The sequence below is a fragment of the Theropithecus gelada genome, chromosome 11, assembly GCF_003255815.1.
Source record: "Theropithecus gelada isolate Dixy chromosome 11, Tgel_1.0, whole genome shotgun sequence".
NCBI classification, from domain to species: Eukaryota; Metazoa; Chordata; class Mammalia; order Primates; family Cercopithecidae; genus Theropithecus; species Theropithecus gelada.
Genome location: NC_037679.1, coordinates 66624188 through 66649052, shown reverse-complemented (window position 1 = coordinate 66649052; position 24865 = coordinate 66624188). Strand labels below are relative to the sequence as shown.

Below are 24865 nucleotides of genomic sequence, written 5' to 3'. Positions count from 1 at the left end.
GCCCCTGCAAGGTCCTGAGGAGCTGTCCGAACCCCTGATGGATGTATCCCTCCCTCCTCACTTCCTCTCTACCCCTCACCCTGTTTCGCTTTCTTTGTGGCACTCAGGCTCTATGAAATAATCTTGGTCATTGGTTCGCTATTGTTTACCATCCGTATCACCCCAGTGACATTTAAGTCCTGGGGACTCCATGTCTCCTGACCCCAGAAAAAGATCAGGTACCATACAGATCTCAGGAGGGAATGGATGGTAACTTTTGACACCAACGGTTGGAATTCCCCTTATCTGGATGATCTTCTCAAAGGGCCGCAGAGGTTGTCCTGTGTGGGCTGGGCAGGCCTCAGCACCCCATTCATCTTTGGTAAATGAACCTGAACTTCCGGCTGTCATTATAGAGTTGTATTTTAGGAAAAGTGCTGTTGAGGCCCAGCCTTCACCTTATAATCCAATCTGGCCCACACCAGACAAATAACAAAACCTGTCAGCCTCAAAAGGTGCCCAGGGGACCTGGGAAGGGTTGAAAGTAGCAGGTCATAGAGTGGTGCAATTCGTTAAATTCATCCCTGACCCCCGCCAAGTTTCCCCAGCTCACAAGGCAGCTGTTACTACCAGCTTTACAGAGGATGAACCAAGTCCTGTGAGATGGGGGAGGGGACTTGCCCAAGGTCACCTGCTGGAAAGCAGCAGACCTAGATGAGAGCATCTGTGTGGGGATTGGCACTTAGTAGGTGCTCAATAAATAGAGCAAAGGCAAGAATGTAATGACTCAGGTTTCCTGAGTCCCATTCTAATACTCTTTGCAGCTTACCACCCCTAAACTTTCCCATTCTGGAACAGCTCAAAATCTGGTTTACATGGCAGAAACGCTCGCAAAATGAGTAACCATTTTCTGAAATAAACTCGTGGTTCAAACAGCCCCCAAATCCTGTTGATAGGCACCATTTATCAGCTAAGAGAGGACTTAAGAACACCCCTGACTACCTTTATTTTAACACAGCCTTCACTCCAGAGCAGAAAAATGGCCTCTTACATGAGGAAAATGACAGTATTTACTCCGTATATTTCCGACAGTATTTACTCTGTATATTTCAAAACCAGTAATTAAGAAAACATAAGAAACCCTGTCAAATGTATTAATTGCTCTTTTCTTCCCTTCCACTGCCCTCCCCACTCCTTCACCTTCCAAAGAACAAGAAAAAAGGCGGGGTTGGGGGGGGGCGGTGGTGGCGGGAAGAATTCACAGGTTTGTATTATCTGATACTTTAATTAAGGAAGAATAAATGGGACACCACTGTGAGCTTAGAAACGCAGCCTCATGGAATGGAATTCCTTTTTGAATAAACCTGATCACCATGGTGAGACTTTCCCTTAGCTGCATAAAGACAAAAGCAGAGCTCTGGCAGCTTTTGATCAAGGTCACTCTGCAAATCAATGGCAGTGCCAGCATCAGACCTGGGAATCCTTGACTCTGGTCTCTCTGTCCCGGCTGGTATCCAGGCTGCCTCCCACCAGGAAACCTCGGCCAGCTGGTAGGTAATTATATGTGCTAATAGTCACTGACACTCCAGCCGCCAACACCACATCCCAAGTTCCCGCATTGTTAGAACACCAAACTGCCTTCCCCTTTCTAGGGCTGTTTATTTAGAAAGAAGGAGCTCAGCTCTGACTGACTCAGAACTAGGAGCCCACCCAGCAACTTCTAAAATGAATGTCTGGGAGGGGAGAGAGGCAAGGAGACTGTAGTTTTACATTATTTGCCAAGTCCTCCATTCTAGCCCTGCTGTGCCTCAGAGTAGCTGTGTGACCTTGGACAAGTCCCATAACCTCAGTGGGCCTCAGCCTTCTCATCTGTAAAATGGGATAATAAAGGCTGTCTTGCACAGTTGTTGGGGACAGCTATGTACACGCCACATGGACTGTAAGTGTAAGAAACAGCATGGGTCCCTGGTATCTATCTGTTGGGTGTCTTGAAAGAACAAAACTTCTTTGATCCTGTTACCTGCAAAATGGAGACAGTAATCCCTACTTCATGTCACATTAAATGAGATTAGAAAATATACGTGTAGATATATCTGTATGTTGATTAGTCTGAAAAATGTGTGTTCTTTTTGAAAGAAATGGTTTATCCTTTCATGTCCTGAATTTTTTGTAGCTAATAGAACTTGTAAGTCCTTCACTTACTATTTAGGTAAGCTAACTCAATATTTTAGTTTTCTCTTTGAAGATGATTTCCAAATCAAATGAAAATTTAGCTCGAACAATCAATCAGTATATTTTCCGTACACAAATCATCATTCAGGAGACAAATGAGTCAAGAATGAAGACATAAATGATTAAAAAGAGCCCAGGGACTCAGAGGAACCAACTTCCTCTGTTCCTCTGTGCATTCTGGCCTGTGTGCACATCACGTTCACATCCTGAAAGCCAGGGCTGAGGCTTCAAACTGGACAGATGCTGAAATTGAAATCCTTGGTGTGACTGTCAGAATGACACACAATTGGTTGCTGGACCATGCAGAAAGAACTCTGTGCTGGGGGAGGGGTGCAGAGATGGACAGTGGCCCCTGAGGCTCATGTTCAGTCTGCAAAATTGTGAAAAGGGACAGAGCCATCCAGAAGATAGCATCCTCCGAGAGGGCTTGTCTAGGTCTAGGGTGAGGGAGCAGAAAAATGACACATGGTTGTATCAGTGGGTCTCTGGGTGTGATATATGGCTCCCAACTCTGCCACTTACCATCTGTGTGATGTTGGCAGAGTTACCTAATGTCACTAAGCCTTGATTCCCTCCTCTGCAAAATGGGGCAGCACTGCTTTTTTCTGGATACCAATGTTTGTTTTGAGGCTCTTATGAGAAAGTATTAAAGGTCTTCAAAAATTATAGAATAATACCTAAGTAGGAGCCGCCTCATTATTTCAGTGGTAGCAGAGGCTCGGGGAATTTAGTTAAAAATGACTTTTATTTATAGGCACTTACTTCCTTTCAGGCATTGTTTGAGTGAATAGTGCACATTCATTATCCCACTTCGTGCTCACACCAACCTCTAAGCAGAGCTGCTATTCACATTTCCACATTACTCATGGGAAAACTAAGGTCCAGAGAGGTTAACGAGCTTGCCCAGGTTTGCACAGTGGATTAACTCTGGTGGTGAGATCTGGACCCAGGCAATGGCATCCTGGAGCCCAGGCTCCTAACTTTTAAGTTGTGGGGTCTCCTGAAGGTATGACAAACAAGGAACGCTTTGTCAGTTAGCACTAAGAAAACATCTAACCTTTCCCGTCACCCAGCAGTCCCAGGCTTCCTGCAAAAGGAAAGCAGGAGCTGCAAAGACATCCAGGTTGGAGATCAGGGCAATGGGCAGGAGTGGTGGGAGTGAGAATGTCCCCCCCACCCCTGAAAACAGGAGGCAGGACAGTCTGGTGGCAGAGGCTGGACTTAGAATAGGACCACAAGAATTTCTTCCTTGGTACCTCTACCTACAGGCTGCTCTACCAATGGTTCCTAATCTGTAAAATGGGAAGATTATGCCAACCTCATGACGCCCCTTCAGGGATTAAAGGAAAGAAATCTTTTGTTGCAATTGATAACTAGCACATAGTAGGTGCTCAGTGAATGACCTCACCTCTCCCTGAGATGGGCTGTTATTGTAGGTGGCAAGGTACAAGGCATGGTGGCAGAACCAGAAAATGCCTGGACAAAAATCTGAAGGCAGAAAAGCTCAGTGGTTAGAACTATGATCCCAGGGCTCTGGGTTGCCTGAATTCACGTCCTGACTCTATTATTTACTACTCCTGTGACTTTCAGCATGGTATTTAACCTATCTGTGCCTCAGTTTGCTTACCTTTGAAGTGAGCATAATCACAGTACCTACTTTACAGCGTTTGGGAAATATTCATCTGTGTAAAGCACTCAGAACAGTGCTCGGCATGTGGTAAACATCCAATAAATGCTAGCAATGATGACTTTGACTAGCTCTCTGCATGTTCTTGGGCTGAGGGACAGCTCTGGGCCTTCAGCGGGCTGTTTCATACCGCAGACCCACTATTTCCTTGCAGAACCCCAATCAGATCTGAAAGGGCAGAACTCTCCGCCCTTGGCCCAGTTGGATGAGCTGTGGAGGACAGGCAGTCTCCCATCAGGTGGGTAGGAGGGGACTTGAAAATGATGACAATGACACCTGGGAAACAGCTGGGAGTGGGGGGAGTAAGGAAAGTGCATGCTCTTAGGTTTGTGCGTGTGCGTGCGCGTGAGCGTGCACACACACACACACGCCCCACTGGATTTATGTGCTTTTTGCATTTAAAGCCAGATTATGACTCACCTGAGTGAGTTCTTTTATTTCTCTTGCTTTGGCTCAAAATGAGCACCCACGCAAGGGGCCCCTGAGTGACCCAGGAGTAATTCCCACCTTGATGGAGGAGAGCCCTGGATACAGGCCTGAGGAATGCAGAGAGGACCACTCCATCCTCACGCAAGTGAAAACGCAGAGGCGCTCTCTGACCCAGCCAGAAATTTCACTCTGCAAGGTTTGGTTAGAAAACTACAGGAAGACCGGATTTTACCGGGAGAGGAGAGAGAGAGGGAGAAGCTAGGCGCAGAGAGAATAGCCAGAGAGAAGCCACACCGACATCTGTAATCTAAGAATCGGGCCTCGCCGCGTTCTTTAATCCCTGCAACTCCAGGGACCTGCTTATTGTTCAGCCCGCGCCTGCCACTTCAACCAGGGAGCCTCCACCCCAGTGCCGCCGAGGTGTGCGGGGCTCTAATTGGAGGGGTGGAGGTTGCGAGCCCGGAGCCCTCCCTCCCCCGCCGCCCCACGCCGGCCCCCGCGCCTACCTGAGCTGGCGCGGTTCGCAGTCCACACCGGGCAGCAGCAGCCGGGCCGCCTGGCGGACGTCGTCGCTGTCCATGGAGAAGCTGCGGCGGTGGCCGGCGTGCGCCACGGCCACCCGGATCCACTCCATCAGCGGCGGCAGCACGAGGAAGGGCCTGCGGCGGGAGGAGGGACCCGGAGATGCGCGTTAGGGCCTCCCTGGAGGCAGGGGCTGCCGGCTTGGCCCCACCCCCTGCTCGGGGGATTCCCCCCCATCTCCCGACTCCCCAGCCCACTCCCCGCTTTCCCTGGAGACCCTGCCTCTGAATTCCAGAGTAGTGGGAGAGCCTTTGGAGACATCCGGACCGCACCGGTGACCCCGGGGCAGGCTCTCTGGAATCCTTGGGCCTCAGTTTCCTCATCTGTAACCTGGGGATAATGTGACTAGGAAAGGCTAGGAGGTAACTGATCTGGGAATATTATCCCTTTCGGCGATCATGTGAACATAAGGATGAGTCACTTGAAGCACCAAGCGCAGGGTCTGGAGCGGCGGAAAACCAATCAGCGCCCGGTGTTATTTCTATTTGGGGCTCCCTGATTGTGGGCCCAAGCCTAAGGTGTCCGCTAGCGCTTCCTTCCCATCTGCAGCCTGGTCCCTGTTGTCTTTCTGGAGCTCTTTCAGGCTTCAGCTCTGCCCAGGCAACATGCTGCCAAAAGGCTTTAGCACCTGGAAAAGGCTCTCTAAAGAGAGCCAGGTTAACAGGCAGCCTTCCCCCAGACCCAGCCAGGCTGGGCAGCCGCCCAGTGGCGCCCACAATTTGAGGCCCCTTGGACCTTGGTCACACCCCTGAAACTCTGAGAGCCTCAAGTTCCCTGCCTGCTAATTGGATCATGGTAGGCTGTTGCAAGCTTGTTGCAAGCATTAACTGAGACAATGCCTACCACTGAAGGACAACTTTCTAAGTGCAATGCATTTGTGCCATCTTCCTATTTCTTCCAGTGATGATAAACTCTGTCCTCACATTAGGATTACTGGAGAAGGTTTTGAAAAAATAATGACACTTGAGTCCTGTCCCAGGCATTCTGATTTAATTGGTATAGGGTGCAGATGGACACACGTAGTTTTTAAAACCTCCCCATGTGAATTTAATGTGCATCAGAATTATCTGGAGAGTTTGTTAAAATACAGACTGCTGGGTCTCATTCCCAGAGTTTCTGATTCGATAGATCAGGAGAGGTACCCAGGAAATGCATTCCTAACTGGTTCCTGATACGGATGCTGCTGGTCTGAGGACCACATTCTCAAAGAACCCCTGCTCTAAAGTCATCGTGAGAGGGCCTGGGAATCATCTGGCTCTATATCCAGCGATGGTGATTGTGTTAGAGTCCAAGAACTTAATTTTAACAGGCAGCCCCTGCGATTCTGATTTAGGTGGCCCAAGGACCACACTTTGAGACACGCACTATGTAGATCCAAAAGGTTTCCTGCCATTCAGCAAGGGTCAGACGAGCATGAAGCCAGTGGGGTTCCCCAGGTGCAAAACTGAAGGAGGCCAGGTTGTGCAAATATATTCTGGGCATGTTTCTTGCCGCCCCCCGCCCTGGGGCTGCCATTCAGTCCAGCATGACCACCATGGCATTGAGAAGAGGATGACAGGTAGATGGGGTTACAAGTCAGCCAGCCCCCTTGAGAAATGCAGATGTCATGAGCTTCCCAGAAAGTTTTTGGTGGCAGGTGCCAGTTTTCCTAACGTCAGATCTATTTATCCGATGTTAATAATATTCAGCAGCTCAGCCATTTACAGTCATTCATGGTCTCATCTGAATGCCTAGGACCAACCTCTGTGCTAGTTATGATTATGCCCATTTCATTGATCAGGAGCATGATGTTGATTCAGGTTAAGTATCATGCCCTGGACCACAAGACGAGCAAGAGCTGGGAGTCAGACCCAAGTTATTTGACTGCATATCCTGTGTGCAGAAACCCCATGTGATATCGACGTTCTGTTGTCCAACTTGGTAGCATGCACTTTGTTACTCAGCATGCACCTGTCACCCCAGGGGATCTGATCAGGTCATGGACTCTTGCTGGTATGCAATGGGCTAATTCCTGTTCATGCAGCTCAGCCTCCTGTCTGTAAGGCTTGAAGCCCTTTAAAAATCCACATCACATGTAACCTTCAAACCACAGGCTAAATCCCATTTCTCCCTAGATGTTCCTCCTGACTTTATTCCACTTGAATCCCTCACATTGTGGGCCTCACCCCAGAGGACTCCTCTGGCCTTACCCGCTGCTTCTGCAAATGCCCCATTAGAATGTAAACTCCACCAGGGCAGGGAATGGGGACTTCTTGGATCACCACTCCTGCTGCAGCCCCAGGACGCTGCCTGGCACACTGTAGGCATTTAATAAATATTTGCTCATGTCACAGACTAAGATTTACCAATTTCTTACTCAGTGAAACCAATAAAATTGCGTTTCTGGACCTGTGGACCTATCTGTGGGGCAGAGTCCCAAGGATTTTCTGCCTGAATCAGCCTGCTTCTTAGGCTGTCTCCCTCATTCTCCCATTCTCTCCATCACCTAAACTGAATCAGGCACTCAATAAACACACATTGACTTGAAATTGAATTGGATTCTACTGTCTCAGGTGAGCAGAACTTATTTTTGTCACAGTGTTTCCATCACTGTTGGAAACCAGCCCCAAGTGCTCAGAGAACTCCTCTCTGGATTAGGTTTCAGAGGCACCTCCCACCATCATTCTTTTGCTCAGTGGCCCCAAAGCACAGCCCACAACCCTGAGTCCCTGGGGGACTGTATCTCCATCACAGAACTGCCCTTGGGCTGCTGCCTTTCATGTTAGATGCCAAGCGAGGCCCAGGGCACACAGCCAATGCCTGGTGAATGCCAAAGAATAGAAAAAAAAAAAAGGCTCTGCTGCCTTCAAAATAACACCTTTACCAAGACAGCTGGCAAGCCCCAGAATAAGACACCTTGAACCGCAGGATTCCAGCCTCTCCTGGAATTTTCTATGTACCTATTTTCTCCTTTCAACATTACCTTCTTTTTGTCACTCTGACCTTAATAGTTTATAAGCTCATGAATTCTTTGCCAGTAACTCATTTAAAAATCTTCTTATCTTGTCTACTCAGAGGGGAAAAATAGCATTATTTGTGATGTTTTCTTTGGAGGAATTGGAGATGGGAAAGAATTCGAGGGCCCTGAGTTGAGGAGAGGGTGGAGAATGCTGAAGAAAAAATCTTGCATTCTCTTTATACATTTTTTTTAAGAGAACAATGTTCCACTGGTTGTCTCCTTTATTCTGAAGTTGTTTGCAGTGACTAAAACCCAAAAGAAGCTTGAGGAGCTCATGGTTTAGTGAAGTGGTTCTTAGACTTCGTTGAACATCAGAATCACACGAAGAGCTTGTTAAAATGGCAACAGCCATGATTTTAAATCCAGAGTTTGGCTCCGATAGGTCTTGGGGTAGGGCCTGGGCATCTGCATTCTAAATAAGCTCCCCTGGAAATTCTGGAGCAAGGCAGGTTTGTTAATCCCTGACCGGGTGGCCTGAGATGAGCAGAGGAGGGAGATGGTCCACCCAAACAGGACAGTGGCCATCTACATCTTCACTGTGGTGTTAGGAGAGGTATATAGGGTGCAACTGGAGGCTCTGGAAGGAAAGAGAAAGCCGTGATGGGCTTCCTTGCAGGGTCAAGCCAGCACGTCAGCCCAGATTCAAGTAGGAGATGGAGAACATACACGGACACAGCCTTTCTCTGAAATGGTGAAGAGAGAGCTGGTGATGAGGCTGACCATTCGGGATGGAAAAGGAGTTTGGCTGGGGAGTCTGGGTACTAAAAAGAATGTTACAGGATGTGGGGAAGGCCTGGTTTGGGATTCCGCAGAACTGAATCCCAGCCCTGGATCTGCCAGGAACTCACTGGAGGGCTCCTCTGGCCCATTAACGTTTTGGCTTTCAGTGTCTTCACCTATAAAATGGGGTGAGTTTGGATCAGATGGTCTATTTCAGGGCTCAGCAAACCTTTTCTGTAAAAAGCTAGCTAGTAAGTATGTTAGGCTTTATGGGCCATATGGTCAGTCTCTGTTGCTACTACTCAACTCTGCCATTGCAGTGAGAACAGCCACAGATGATACACAAATGAAGGAGCTTGGCTGTGTTCCAATAAAACTTTACTTACAAATGCAGATGGTAGGTCAGAGGTGGCTACCATTAGCCTGTTCACTTCTTTCCAATGCTAATATTCTTTGATTCTATTGGAAAAACCAGTTGCTGGGGCTTTAGGAAGTACCTAGTGTGTGGACTAGGGAAGATGGAGAGAAAACCATGGAAGTCCTAATGATAGACAGAAAGTTTTGGGGAGATCAGAAGATAGGACCCTCCCACAAAGAGGTCATGGTTGGATATGGGGAATATTGAGCCACAGGCATATCCAGAGGTAGTATATTAAAAGGTATTGAAAGGGTTGCTGAGGGTGAGGTTGGAGACGTGGTAAAGAATGTGGAGTAGACATGTAACCTAGGAGTGAGAACATCCATGGGGTCTGGAATTCATCGCACACGCTAAACTGCCTTGTTCTGGGGTTCAGAGAAAATACCTATTATTATGGGCTGAACTGTGTTCCCCCAAATTCCTATGTTACAGCCCTAGCCCCCAGTACTCAGAATGTGCCTGTACTTGGAGAGAGAGCCTTTGAAGAGGTAATAAAGTTAAAATGAGGCCAATAGAGTGGCCCTAATCTGGTCTGACTGGTGTCCTTAGAAGAAGAGGAGATTAGGACACGAGAGACACCAGGGTTGTGTGTGCACAGTGGGGCAAGAGGGTGGCCATGCACACCAAGGAGAGCGGCCTCAGAGGAAGACAACCCTGCCAGCAGCTTGATCTGGGGCTTCCAGCCCCTCCAGAGTGGGGAAGAAATCAATTTCTGTTGTTTAAGCCACCTGGTCCATGGCATTTTGTTATGGCAGCCCCAGCAAACCAATATACTTGAGGTTGGACATTTTGAAGAAAACTTGAGCAAAGGGTCCCCAAACCAAGAAATCCTATTTTGAGGTTTCAGTCTGCAGTAGAGGGGCTTCAACTGGAAGCTCAAACTCCTTAGAAAGCTGATGGTGTTTGGTTTGTTTCCTTTGACCTAGTGCAGTAGGGGATGGGGTCAAAGCATTTGAGGATTGTACAGTGCTGTGGTTAGGGGCACGGGCTCTGGAGAAAGACTGATTGGAACGGGATTCCAGCTCTACCTTCTAGCGGTGGGAACCTTGAACAAGATATTTCAATTGTCATGCCTCAGTTCTCTCACTGGGAAAATGGGGATAATAACAGCACCCACTTCAGAGGGTATGGTTGGCTGAAGAATGCCCCCACCCCTAACCCAAGATGTCCACATCCTACTCCCTATAACCTGTGAAAGCTGCCTTATCTGGCTAAATGGACTTTGCACGTGTGATTAAGTTCAGGATCCTCCAAGTGGGCCCTAAATACAATGACAAGGGTCTTTATCAAAGGCAGGCAAGAAGGTCAAAGGAGAAAGGAAAAGAAGCAGTGGAAAAGGTTGGAGTAATGAGAGGAGGAGCCATGAGCCAGGTAATGCAGGCGGCCTCTAGAAGTTGGAGAAGGCAAGGAAATAGATTCTCTCCCAGAGCCTCCAGGAGGAACCAACCCTTCCTACACCTTGACTTTAGCCCAGTGAGGGTGATTTTAGACTTCTAGCTGCCAGAACTGTTAAGAGAAGAATTTTGTGTTGTTTTAAGCATCCATGTGTGTGGTAATTTTTTACAGCAGTCACAGGGAACAAATAAACAGGGTTATTGGAAGAATTGAATGGGATGATGTATGTAGCGTGGCGCCCAGTACCGAGAAAGTGCTCAATAAATGGGGGCTGTTATTATCATCACCACCAACATTGTTTTTAGCATCACTCACCTTCTCCCTGTCAGGTGCAGGAAAAGGCCTTGCTACACAGAGCGACATAGAGGGATGTTCCTGCCTTTTCTTTACAAATAGATGCAAACCTCTGCAGTTGCTATAGCCTTCCCTTTGTAAACTATGCGGCCCTGACTTTTCATCTTTGTTATTTGTTGAGTGTTTCTTAGACTGGAGAGGAATTTAGATATTTGTGGTTTAGGAAGCTCATAACTCCAGAGACACAGAGAGTGAAGGAAAAGCAGCTACATTGATAGTAGACAATATCTGGTGCTGGTTTCTATAGCAATACTCATTGTAACATCACTGCATCTGTGGGCACCAAAGTCAGGAAGATGGTAGAGGTAAGAGGTGGCCACGGCTGGTTACTATAGTGATAGCCCTACTGTGCGAGGCACGGTCCAACTGCCCACGAGGGTGGTTTCTGCAGATGTCCTGGAGTGGGGGAAGCCAAGGTAGTGTTCTAGGTCAGTGCTTCTTAAATGTTTCTGTGCCTTTGAGTCACTTGGGATCTTGTTAAAATGCAGATTCCGATTCAGAGGGTCTGGGGCAGAGCCTGAGATTCTGCATTTCTTTCATTTCTTTCTCTCTTTTTTTTTTTTTTAGATGGAGTCCTGCTGTGTCGTGCAGTGATCTCGGCTCACTGCAACCTCTGCCTCCTGGGTTCAAGCAATTCTCCTGCCTCAACCTCCTAAGTAGCTGGGATCACAGGCATGCGCCACCACGCCCAGCTAATTTTGTATTTTTAGTAGAGACAGGGTTTCACTATGTTGGCCAGGCTGGTCTTGAACTCCTGACCTCAGGTGATCCACCTACCTTGGCCTCCCAAAGTGCTGGGATCAGAGGCATGAGCCACCGCACCCAGCTGAGACTCTGCATTTCTAATGAACTCGAGGTAATGATGCAGCTGCTGGTCTATGGAACATATTTTGAGTAACCATGACCCACAGAGAATCATGACTCAAGCCAGAAACCAGGGAAGATGAATTCTGTTATTAAGTGGGGGAGAAAAAGGGGTCACAGGTCCAGGAGACAATGGAATAGAAGGAGTTGAGCTGGTGCATCAGATTGACAGAGCCTGGTTCATGAGCCTTTGTCAAGCTGCAAGTGAGGTTGGGAAAAGTTAGTGCCTGGTGGCTTCAGTTTTTATCATAAAGGTGGATTCTGTCTCCACCTGGATTCTCATTTAGTCTTCCAACAACCCTATGAAGCACTTCAGTCTTGGGGAGTTTGTTCTGAACCAAGCATTGTCTGCAGACGATTTTGTATTCATAGCAGTATTTAGTATCATCCTGGGAATATAAGCACTTGAGAAAGACACCTTGTGATGTTAATTTTATGTGTCTACTTGGCTAGGTCACAGTATCCAGATATTTAGTCAAACACTAGTCTGGACATTACTCTGAATTTTTAGATGAGATTAACATTTAAATCAGTAGGCTTTGAGTAAAGCAGATTATCTTCCATAATGTGGATGGGCCTCATCCAAACAGTTGGAGGCATTAAGAGAAAAAAAAGACTGATTTTTCCCCAAAGAGGGAATTCTGCCAGTCGACTTGAGCTGCAACCTCAACTCTTTTCTGGGTCTCCAGCCTGCTGACCTACCCTGCAGATTTTGAACTTGCCAGTATCCACAATCTTGTGAGCCAATTCCTTAAATCTGTGTGTATATATAAAGCATATTAGCCAAGGCTCTCCAGAGAAACAAAACCAGTAGGATATGTGTGTGTTGATCAATCTGTCTCTCTATCTGTCCACTCACCATCTATTCCTTCCATCTATCCATCCATCCATCCATCCATCCATCCATCCATCCATCCACCCACCCACTCATCCATTCCATCCATCCATCCATCCATCCATCCATCCACCCACCCACTCATCCATTCCATCCACACATCCATCCATTCATCCACCCAGCCACCCAGCCATCAATTTATCCAACCAGCCACCCATCCATTCATTCATCCACCTACACATCCACCCATACATCCAACCATCCATCCGTCCAATCTCCTTTCCACCAACATGTACACACATCCTGTGAGTTCTGTTCCTCTGGAGAAACCTGACTGACACACTTCTGCAATGGGATTTAGTTGCCTGCAGGGACATAGCCTTCTCTTTCTACTGCTGATTCTGCCTTCCTCACCATCATACACAATTGGCTGAGGCAGGGAGGAAGCTCAGTGTGCTAGATCCCATGGAGGATGACTTCCCCACATCCTGACTATGCACAATACACCACTTGGCAACCATGAAACAGAGGCCTCGTGGAGAGAGTCAGTGCTTTTAGGGAAAAGTAAGCCATTTTGTACCAAAGTACAAGTCTTCTGCAGTGTGAAGGTCAGTGCCACTTATGAGTGATTACATAAATTGCCTGAAATGGGGCAAGTGGGCAAAGGGCACAGGTGAGGAGGTGATTTCTACGGATGCTGCCCAGACACATGTGACTGACCAAGGAAGCATCTCTGGCTTTCCAGCTGCACATCCTAAGAAAGGTGATTTAGAGGGCTGAGGGCTGCAAACAGCGCTGAGGACAGGCAGGTCTAGGCAGAGCGAGCAAAAATGATACATGAATAACAACAACCTCCACCCCCCCTGCAAACAGCTACACATCCCCTAGGCTTCATTTCCCTTCCCATCCCAGAGAAGGATTCCTTTTCTCTTCCCTGCTTCTGCTTCCCTGGGGACTTGGCTCAATCACTTATCTCCCTGCAGTCCCATGACTTCAACCTCCATCTCCTCTCTGTATGTTTCCCATCGGTATTTAGGCATTCAACATGCTCCAGGCTCTCACAATTTAAATAGGATGTGAGCAAAACTGTAAGAATTCATGGTCCTCCTGGAGCATTAGCCTGGATGCTCCATCTAGTTCTCCATCTTCAGGGAGTCTCCAGATCACCTGGGGAGTTGGTGAAAATGGATATTCCTGGGTCTGTACCCTTTTGCTTGGTGTGTTAGTTTCCTATGACTGCTGTAGCAAAATACCACAAACTTGGTGGCTTGAAACAACAATCTGGTGGCCATATGTTGGACTTCTGGCCTCTCACAGCTCTGGAGGCCAGAAGTCCAAAATCAAGGTGTTTGCAGGGCCTCCCCTCCCTCGTGGAGATCTAGGAGAGGGTCCATTCCTTGCCCCTGTCAGCTTTTGGTGGTAGCTAGCATTCCTTGGCTTGTGGCTAGTCACTCCAGTCTCTATCTGTGTCTTACATCACTTTCTCCTTCTTTGTGTCAAGCATCCCTCTCTCTTATAAGGATACTTGTGATGAGATGTAGGGCCCACTCAGATAATCTAGGAGAATCTCATGTCAACATTAACAGAATCACATTGGTAAAGACTGTGTTTCTTTATAAAGTAGCATTTTCTAGTTCTGTGCATTAGGACTTGATCATTTTGGAGCTATTTGTGATTTACCCTGCTGCACTTGGCATCTGCATCTTATCTCTTATTCTCTGTAGGTATTTTCTGATGCCGACCAAAGGCTGAGACCCTCAGGTCTAGAGAGTGCTAGCTGTGAACCGCAGGATGCTCAGCAAGCTCAGTGTCCATCACATACCACGTGGGGACCAGCCAGCCAGACTGTGCCTCTCTCCGCTAGCTGCTGCCTGTGCCACAGACCGGCCTGGTTTAGGAAGGCAGAGGCCTCTGTGGAGGAACCTGATCTCAAATGGGGTGGGATGATGATGGGGTCCAGGATATAAATGGCCCTGGGAGGGGAGCCACAGCCTCAGAAGTGGAGAAGCCACAGGCTCTATGTGAGGCTGCCGCAGAACGCTCCTTGCAGGCTTGGGCATAAAAAATAAACATCCAGGAGGCAGCAGAGGCTGTACAGCTTCATATCCTGAGAGAGGTGGCTCTAGAAGCCTAAAAGGGCAGGGCCTGGCCTGGTCAGGGCCAAGAGGCAAAAGCCAGGGTGGGCTCCTAGGGGCCATGTGGGCCTGCTTCTGCCTACAAAAAAAAAAACAAAAAAACAAACCATAAAAATTAGCAAAAGGCAGCACACAGCCTTACAGATTACAGAGGAAACCCACTACACTTTCACATCTGGTGCTAATGTGGTAGAAAAGGTATGTACTCTGATGATGTTTGTGCCAGGCTTTATCATTTGCTAGCTGTGGGACCTTGGGCAAACTACTCACCATCTCTGTGCCTCAGTTTCCTCATATGTGAAACAGGGGAACCGTAAGGCCATACCTCAGGATTATTGTGAAGATTAAGGGAGAGAATATCAGTAAGGTGCTTAGCACATAGTAAATGCTCAACAAACTTAGCTACTATTGAGGGCTTGTTGTATGTGAAGCAAGGCTCTGAGCATTTTTCTGATGTTGGCTCATTTGATAATGACAAGAGCCCTAAAGTAAGTGCTATTACTAGATAATAAAGTAGAGGCACAGAGAGATTACCTAACTTACCTAAGGACACACAGTTATAAGCAGCAGTGCCAGGATATACCACAGGCAGCTGGGCTCAGAGCCAGGCCTATTACCCATGCATTATATCATTTCCAGGCAGAGGCGAACAGCATGTGTACAAAGGCCCAGAGGCAGCCTGGAGCCTGGTGCTTTGGGCCTCAGCTTGTTGTGACTGGGGCTGAGACACAGAGAGCAACGGAAGGAGAGGGATTGGTGGGAGGCAATGTTGGAGAGAGAGGCAGGGGGAGGGGCAGACAGGTAGGGCCTGCAACTTCTGGAATAAAACTGTACGTTCCTAATATTTTTATTCTTCCTCAGATAGGATTGCAGTTGAAAAATACAAAATCAGAAATGTATTTGAAAAAAAAAAACCATCAAGAATGGATTGACATCCAATCCCACTGGAAACAAGGAAAAAAAAAAAAAAGAATGGACTGACAAAAACCCCTCTAAGAAGGTAAAACTATAGATTAGCCATAACCCTTTATATAGAAAGTTAAAAAGAAGGGCCAGGCATGGTGGCGCGTCCCTGAAATCCCAGCACTTTGGGAGGCCGAGGTGGGTGGGTCACCTGAGGTTAGGAGTTTGAGACCAGCCTAGCCAACATGGGGAAACCCCGACTCTACTAAAAATACAAAAAATTAGCTGGGTGTGGTGGCGCGTGCCTGCAGTCCCAGTACTTGGGAGGCTGAGGCACGAGAATCGCTTGAACCTGGGAGGTGGAGGTTGCAGTGAGCCGAGATCATGCCACTGCACTCCAGCCTGGGCAACAGAGTGAGACTGTCCTGAAAAGAAAAAAATACAAGAAAGGTAACAACGAATATATTTATACTGGGGCAGAGGCTGCTGGTTTTCCCTCTGTACATGTTCTCCTCTTCTTCCTTAATAATGAAACTCAGAATCTTTAGTTGGGCTTATGACCATCCAGCATGGAGATTATATTTTTTAGCTTCCTTTGCACCTAGGAGACAAGTTCTTACAATGACGTCTAAGCAGTGGTTCCTTGTGAGACTTCCAGGAAGGGCCCTAAAGGGAAGAGGCCCAACCTTCTCTAGTCTTCCTTCTATAAGCAAGACTGTGGACATGATGGCTGGTGCACAAGCAGCCAAACTGGACCATGCGGTGGAAGCCACTTATTGATAAAGGCAGAGCAACAAGATAGAAGCAGCGCCTGGACTTCTGACCATTGCTTAAGTGGCCATACCTGCCCTGGATTTTTTACCTCCAGGCTTTGTTTGTATGATAAACTTCTATCTTGTTTAAACACCAGCTATTTGCGTTTTCTGACACTGGTGGCTGAATCTAAGTGACACTTGTATCAATTCCTATAACACTGAAGTTATATCTCTGTTTCTCCTATTGTGTCAACAAGGATTCATGTTTCTTTCTGTTTTAAAAAAAAGGACAAAGACCTTTCCTTTTAACAGATATCGTCTAAACACTATGAACTTGTTGTAAACTTGAGACTCTCTATTTGTTCTCAGAAACCACAGTTGTGAAAATATTTGTTGCAATGAATTGTTTTTGTTCATTTAAAGGTGTGAGCTATGTCACAGGAAGCTGAATTTGTTCAACCTTGTGAAAATTTACCAACCATGGCTTTGAACTTATCATGTTAACCCAATCAAGAAAAATAACAATATAGACAATCTAAGAGTCAGAAACACATCTCAAAGTCTTTATCCTTGCAAACATTGTCTTGCCAGTGAACATTTTAAATTTAAAATTAACAGATCAATTCTAAACACCAAGCAGAATCTCTTTCTTCCACAACCCAAACCAGAAAGGAATATAAGGGAGAGGCTGAGCAGTCCAGATCTTCCCCCATGTCATCTTTGGTGTCCTTGCCACTGGGTGGTGGCTTTGAGAAGATGATATTCTAGTTCCCTTGTAATAAACTGCTTGGACTCACATCACCCTGCATGTGGCAGTATGACAGAATGGGTTAAATGTGTGCTTAAGCCCTAATCAATCAGAACCCTACTTAGGAAACCACAGGCTTAGCTGATTCCCTGGGTCTCCTGTGTCACTACAGAATAATTCGTGCACTGAGTCAGAAGCACGTTTGGACCAGCTCTGGTATTAACTAGCTGTGTGACTTGTGTATCTATCTGTTCCATCCCCTGGGCTTCAGTGTCTTCACAGGTGGAGTTAGGAGACCACAGAACCTTCTCTTCTAGCTTAAAATGATAGTACCATACTTTGAGAGAAAGCAATAACAAAAATATTAATATAAGGAAGCTAGGGGAAAAAGCCTGTGAGGGTAGCTTCCAATAGAACTTTCTGTCCAATAAAATTTTCTGCTCTGATGAAAAATGTTCTATGTCTGTGCTGTCCATTTTGGTAGCTACAAACCTCAGTGGCTGCTCAAGACTTGAAATGTGACTAGTGTGATTGAAAAACTAAAATTTTAACTAATTTAACTTTAAATAGCCACATGTGTCAGTGGCTATCCTCCTGGACAATGCAGCTCTAAGAGATGTCTTTTGGGTCAGTACAATTTCAGACCAGAATCCCAGCCAAGTAGGGTAGTGGAAAGGGGGCTATGGTAGATATTAGGCAACCTGGATTTTTGACTTTGTCTTTCCATTATCATGATCTACACACATCATCATCACTTTTACCATGATTTTATAGCCCCCACCATTTCTTAAGTGCCTATAATATTCCAGGCCCTGTGCAGAATGCTTAAATATATATAATATTCCTATCTTACAATGATGAACAAACTGTTACAAGGCTTGGCAAGATTCAGTAACCTGCACAGAATATCACAGTTATTGGGGGAGAGCTAGGGTTTAACCTCAAGTCTGCTAGAATCCAAAGTCCATATGTTTAGTCATTATTTTATTGCTTCTCCAAAGACCAGTGTGACATTGAGTCACTGAGCACTAAGATATAGTCACGTGTCACTTAGCAACCAGGATACATTCTGAGAAATCCTCTGTTAGGTGATTTCATCATTGTGTGGGCATCAGCACATCAATACATCAAGAATGTACATCAAGAGTCCACTTATACAAACCAAGATGATATAGCCCAACGGTCCCCAATCTTTTTGGCACCAGGGACTGGTTTCATGGAAGATAGTTTTTCCATGGACTGGGGGAAGAGGGGAATGGTTTCGGGATGAAACTGTTGCACTTCAGATCATCAGGCATTAGATTCTCATAAGGAGCACAACCTAAATCCTTTGCATGCGTAGTTCACAATAGGGTTTGTTCTCCTGTGAGAATCGAACGTGGCCTGTGATCTGACAGAAGGCAGAGTAATGTTCATTTGCCTGCTGCTCACCTCCTGCTGTGCGGCCTGGTTCCTAACAGGCCATGGAATGGTACTGGTCTGCGGGCCGGGGGTTGGGGATCCCTGGTGTAGCCTACTACACACCTAGACTCTAAAGGATAGGCTGTTGCTCCTAGACTGCAAGCCTGAATAGCATGTGACTGTACTGAATACCATAGGCAGCTGTAACACAGTGGGAAGTATTTTTTAATTTAGAAGAATTAAAAATCAAGGAAAAGATAAGAGCAGGAAAAGAGGTAATTTTTAGTGCCTGCACAAAACCACTATTTGGCCATTTAGCAGATTGATGGGATCTCTATGTGTGCAAGAAGAAAACATACATGCAATTTACTTCCCAGTCTAAATGTTACCTATTTTACATTTTACTGAATCTGGAGGTGAGGGATGATAGAAACCAGGAAGGAAGCTTGTGATTTTAATAAAAGGAAAATCAAAAGGGCTACTTATTAAGCTGGACATTGGTGCTATATAGGGAAGGACTCTGAACAGGTCAGGACTTCGGGGCCTCTCATTCCATGGACACTGGCAAAATATTCAGGGCTGAGTATCTGGTGAGATGGAAAGGGGACCACATGTGCCCCTGCCTGCCTACCTGTCTAATTCCTTCTCAGGAGAATCCTGAAGTCCCTCCCTCCAAGGAAAGGGGTTGATTTCTGGGGCCAGCTGTAAGGTGGCCGAGCAACTACCAACCAGGGGGTGAGTGTAAAGCCCACAACCGAGGAAGAACCAAAGCAGATCTCACCAAGAGATGGAGGCCCTGTGAGGTCAGGAGATGGAGGGGTGCAGGCTGGAAAGCGGGGGAGTGTTTGGATTTGGCTGGGGTACGGCAGCTGGCTCTGAATGGGAACTGGTGCAAGGTGCGTGGAGGAGGCACAGATGTCTCCTAACCCTTTGGTGCTTCTCTCCCCTAAAGAGTGAGAATAACAGAGGGGAAATGAAATAGGGGTGGAAGTGCAATTATATGGAAGATTTACATTCAGGCATCTTCATCTGCATCCGGCATGCAGCACATATAGTCGGAATTGTCACAAATTTAAACATTAGATGAAGACAAACACAACATTAGATTCAGGGGAAAAAAAAAAAGTCAGAGAACAAAGATGCCAACAATGTCAGGGTTGGACCCATTTCCTTCAAGTCCTCCAGCCATAACTGTAGCATAGCAATACCACAAAGTGCCTAATGGGGGAGCTCCTGCATACATGCTCAGTGCACAGGCTTGGTTCTGAAGGCTTTCCCATCAGTTCTTTACACGTGTTCTCCTGTTTCCAGCTTCCCAGCCTCTCTCGGTCTTGCTATATATTCCTCTTTGCTCATCACTGGGATGGGTCCAGGTTGAAGCTTTGCTTTGCTCAAATCTGGTTATATACACCAGTCACATGCTTTGCACCTTTCCAGGTACATCCCCCTCCTGTATCCTTCTAGCATACAGATCATTTTTCCTGGGTATGGACTCTGTGGAGATGGCTCCTGCATTGGGCTTGCCCCAGTGTAACAAGTAGGAAACCAGGCCTGTGCAATGGGCTAAACAGAAATCACTTTCGTCTTCCGGAATAGCGCAGGCCGCAAGCAAAGCCAAACAGACATTATTATAATGCTTGAGTGTGAACTCCACTGTCCAAATCTCCAGAGTGGGGATCCCTGGAATACGGTAACCATGCTTGCTCCTCACTGGCTCCACCCTGTTCTTTGATACCCAGGACAGGAGATTGCACATCAGTCAGTGCTAAAGAAACGTTTGTTGAGTTAAATTGATAGTTGCTTCCAAGAGTGCAGGCTCTGGAGCTAGAGAGCTTTGGGTTTTAATCCTAGTGCTGCCAAATAATTGGGTCAATGACCAAATTTCAGCAAGTCACATGGCCAATGAGCCCAAGGTTCCAATCTGGAAATGGGGTGATACGTGCCCTGCAGGCATGCCTAGCGCACAGAGATGCTCAGGAAATTTCAGCTACTTTTAAATAATGCAAAGCTGCACCGAATTAGGGATTAGACTGGGTTTTTAAGCCTCAAGGAGCAAAGGTAGTACTGGTGGTAGCCCCAGGGAGCACATTTCTGTTCCACATGAGTGAGTCTTGGCTCTCTGAAGCTGGGATGGGAAGTCTCAAAGACTGGTGTCTTGGTTGGGTGATCCTTTGGGAAGGCTGTTGGAAAGGAGAGTCGAACATACAATGGGTGGCAGGACTAGATAACTTTCAGAGCCCCTCCCAACCCTAAGAGTCTAACACTCTCAATTTAACTGATTAGCCAAACACAGACACACACACACACACACACACACACACACACACACACACACACACACAGTGAGAGAGAGAGAGAGAGAGAGAGACTCATTTTAAGATCAGACCATTGTGTTATTTTCATAATAATTTCCTGATTCTAGTTTCTCTCTTCAATCCTTCACATTGCTGCCAGGATGAACGCACTAACATGGAAATCTGGTCGTCCAATTATAGCACAGATTTTTCAGCCTGGCCATTTATTAATTGGCCTCAACCTACATTCGCACCTGTCATGCTCCCATTCCATGCCTATCTAGCACCAATGTGCTGTGGTCACAGCAAATGACCAGGCATTTTGGGAATACACTGTGTTTGTTCATCTCTCCCTGTCTTGGCCCCTGCTCTTGTTTCCTTTCTCTTTCTACCCTTTCCATCCAGTACAGTCCTACTTATTTTTCAAGATGCTGATCCAATGTCACCTCTTCAAGTGTTCTCCAAGGGCCCCCCATAACCACAGTAGTAATTTGTTTCTCTCTTCCTCCATAGCACTCTGTGCACAATGCCCAATAACACATATTATACTTTTGTTATAACTTATGTCTTCACTGCCACCCCAACCACAGTGTAGGGGCATGAATTGTTCATCTTTGTATCCTCCAAACTTGCACATAGTAGCACTTGTCACTGCTCAAGATGACATTGTAGATGAGTTTCCTGGTTTGTTCAGTCTCCTCTGCTAGACTCTCCGCTTCCTGAGAGCAGGAGCTTACCATGTGTTCTGCTACCTCCCCAGAACTTCGAACAGTGCTGGTACTTTGTAGGTCCTCAATCACCTTTCCTTGAGTGAATAAATGATTGTTAAATGAATTAATGAATGTAAAATTGAGTTCTGTGAATTTGCTTAGCTTAAATTCTGGTGGTTTTCCCACTTTACTCCAGGGAATGGTTCACTGGAATGGTTTATAAAGACTAAGAAAAAAGATAAAAATAGCAGAGTGTGCCTTATTTTCAGTTGCATTAAGGGTAGGAATTTCACATAATTAAGATTTAATGAGAACCAGGTTTGGATAAAAACTATATTAAAAGCGGGCCCAGGATCCTGCCAAGGGCCCAGAATAAATCCCAGTGACCCTCAAAGACTTCAGAGTCTGGGAAAGACAGAAATGAAACAGAAATGTCAGACTGGCGTTAGGACCATACTCCTCTTGCGTTCAGATGTTCCCTGGTCCAGATCTGCCAACACAATGAAACTGGTCCACATAGGAAAGGCTGGCAAAAGTGTCACTGGCCAAAAGGCTTTGGGAACAATCACAAGGCTGTGCTAATTCCAGAACAGGCAAACTCACACAAGAATAGGTTTTCGAATTGCTAAATGGTACTGTTCCTAATGCTTTTGTGTTTGTAGGCAAGGAGAGCAGACTTAGGATACTGCGGGGTTCAAACAATGGTTTAGAGCCTATACTACGACAATGCCCAATTTGTTTTAGTTCAACTCATCTCAAATAATTCAATCTGACAAAAATTTACTGAGCTTCTCGTCACATATGGAATAGAAATCAGATCCCTTTGCAGGCCCAAGAGGCCCTGTAGGATCTGACCCTGCCCGCCTTGGATTCGTCTCTGATTACACTCCCCATTCACTCACTCTGTTCCAGCCTCCTTGCTGGTCCTGGCACGTGCCAAGAATGTTTCTGCCCCAGGGCCTTTGCACTTACTGTTCTCTGTCTGGCAAGATCTTTCCTTAGTGGCTTGCTGCTTCACTTTCTTTAGCTCTCTGCTCCAATGCTATCTCCTTAGATAAAACTTCTCTGACCACTCTACCTAAAATAGCACTTTTTGGAAGTTGTCCTTGGTTTAAGTACCCAGTTTGATTTCTCTCTGTGCCACTTCTCTGTGCCTGATGTTTGTATTATTTATGCATTTGTTCCTTTTCTGTCTCCTTTGGTAGAATGGAAGCTCCACAAAGGCAGACATTTTGCCTGCTGTATGGTAAATGCTCTATAAATATATGTTGAATGGATGAAAGAATAAGTAAGTACCTTCTGTGTACCTGGTTCTACACCTGGTGATACTGCAGAGGTCCCAGTACCCAATGAACTCAAGGTCTAATGTGAAAAGCATGAGAAAAGAAGCTATTATGCCACTTTCCAAAAAGCTTCATGATAAAGGAATGCACAAAGTCTAATGAGAGAAGGAAATAGGAGCATCTAAATCAGCCACAGTTGAAGGGAGTGAGTGTGCTGGGAAATGTCGCCCGGAGCCTGGACCAGGGAGGCAGAAGTGTTTGGGAAAAGAATCCAGGCAGAGGGAATGAGGTGAAAAGATGTAGGGCAGTTTCAGGGGATTCTGTATGAATTGGAGTAGCTGAAGGAGTAAGTGGGTGAAGAAGTAAGATGAACCTGATAAATTAATAAATACATGAACGGGAAGAGCAGTTTATGGAGCAGACTGAGCACTTAACTGGTTCCCGATTTATTGACTGCCTCCTTGGAGCAAGGGTCTGTGCTGAGTTTTACGGAGGACACAAGGATTTAAAACCTGGTCTCTGTTGTTCAATGTAGCAAGGAGGTTTACTGTGACTATACATTCCTGACTTTCCAGGGCAGTCCCAATTGCATAAAGTCTGTTTGACTTTTAAAATTATAATTATACTCCTTAATTATACTTGTGTATCTGTTAGATCAGGACTTTTGACTGGTGGACGGGGGCATTAAGTGGCTATCAAGGAAAGAAAAGTAGATAACTCTCATGCAAGGCAGACCATGAGAAGTGCCTTGTGGGATGTTGCTGTGACGTGCTCTGGAGTCTGAAGAGGGACAGTACTTCCAGGGAAGGATTTTACAGGCAGTGGATGCTCAGTGTTTTCAACCAGTTAGTCCTTAGTTTCCTTTTACTAGTTTCCTTTCCTAATCACAAAAATATGCTTTCCCCACCTTGCTGCCCCAGGGTCTGGGGTGTGGCTGTGCAAGGAGAGGGTGGGATTCTATGTAAGGGACTAATACAGAGCAATGGGACAAAAGACTGCAAAAAGAGCTTGCTCCAGGAAGGGAGTTTGAACCTACCAGTGAGAAGAGAATGGAAGCCTGGGAACACATCCACCTTCTTCTGCCAGCACACTTGGCTTAAATTCCTGAGCAGGTCTGAACTTGACTGGCTAACACTTGACCGAATTCCTCACTCTAGTTTGAAAGAACTGAGAAAGCCATCACAGGTGATGCTTCTTATACACACAGAAAACGTAAGATACAGCCACGTTTTAAAATCCAGAATTAGACACAAACAAACACAGCCACCAAACAAACATAAACCTCCTGGAACTGTGGCATCCTCCTCAACTATAGACTTGACCAAGTGTGCGTTCTATGAACTTTGTCCACAGAACAAGCTCAAAACTTGCTTTCTGATGAGGCTGCCGTGCTTCTTTCCATTCTAGAAGCAATCCAGAAAGAGCAGGAGGAGATTCCCAGGGATCCCCAGAGCAGCCCTCTGGTTTCGGTTTGGCCACTCACTGCATAACTTGGGGCAAATCTCATGACTTTTTTATAGTCAGTCTCTGGAGATGTGAAAAGCGATCTTTCCCGCTCCCAGTTTTGTTGTGAGAATAGAGGGAGCTCCTGAGTGTGGAAGTGCTCACTCCAAGAGATTCTGATCATTACTGTTGCTCTAGAAAGCTCGCAGGCCAGGTAGACGCCATTGTTCCCTACACTTCCCATAAGGCCTTGCTTCCTGGAAGAAAAGCAACAGCTGGGATTGGGCTGGGTGAGGCTCCCTCCCAGGGTTCTCCTTTTGCAGTTTCTTCCTCCTACAGGCCACTAGAGGTCCCGTGAATTAACCCCTCAGTTGCTCTACTCCAAGCTGACTACTCTTTTCATAACCATTTCCTCTCCATTGATGTTTTAGTCACACCACTGTGGGTAGTTTTAAAAGAACAGCAATTCGCACACTGGAAACAATTCAAATGGCCACAAACCCTAGAGCCATTAGGCAAATTACGGTACAGTCACACGATGGAATATTCTGCAGTCATTAAGAATGTTTATGCATGTTCTATAGTACAACCAGGAATATGCTGATGGCATGCTATTAAGTGAAATAAAAATAAGACATAAAATTATATATACACAGTGTAACTATGTTCAAAACCCTCCCTATTTGTGTTAAAAAAAGAC

At 46.2% G+C, this 24865-nt stretch overlaps 1 protein-coding gene across 3 annotated transcripts in view; it reads right to left on the bottom strand.

Moving 5' to 3' along the window:
• The window catches only part of BTBD11 (BTB domain containing 11), a 337775-nt gene that overhangs the window by 74573 nt on the left and 238337 nt on the right, over nt 1-24865 (bottom strand). For 2 of the 3 annotated variants that reach the window (XM_025401973.1, XM_025401974.1), the window contains exon 4: nt 4834-4986. In XM_025401973.1, the coding sequence (XP_025257758.1) occupies nt 4834-4986 (153 nt within the window). Of the gene's footprint in view, nt 1-4833; nt 4987-5131; nt 5490-24865 lie in introns of those variants that run through there. The other variant, XM_025401975.1, reaches the window with a different exon arrangement.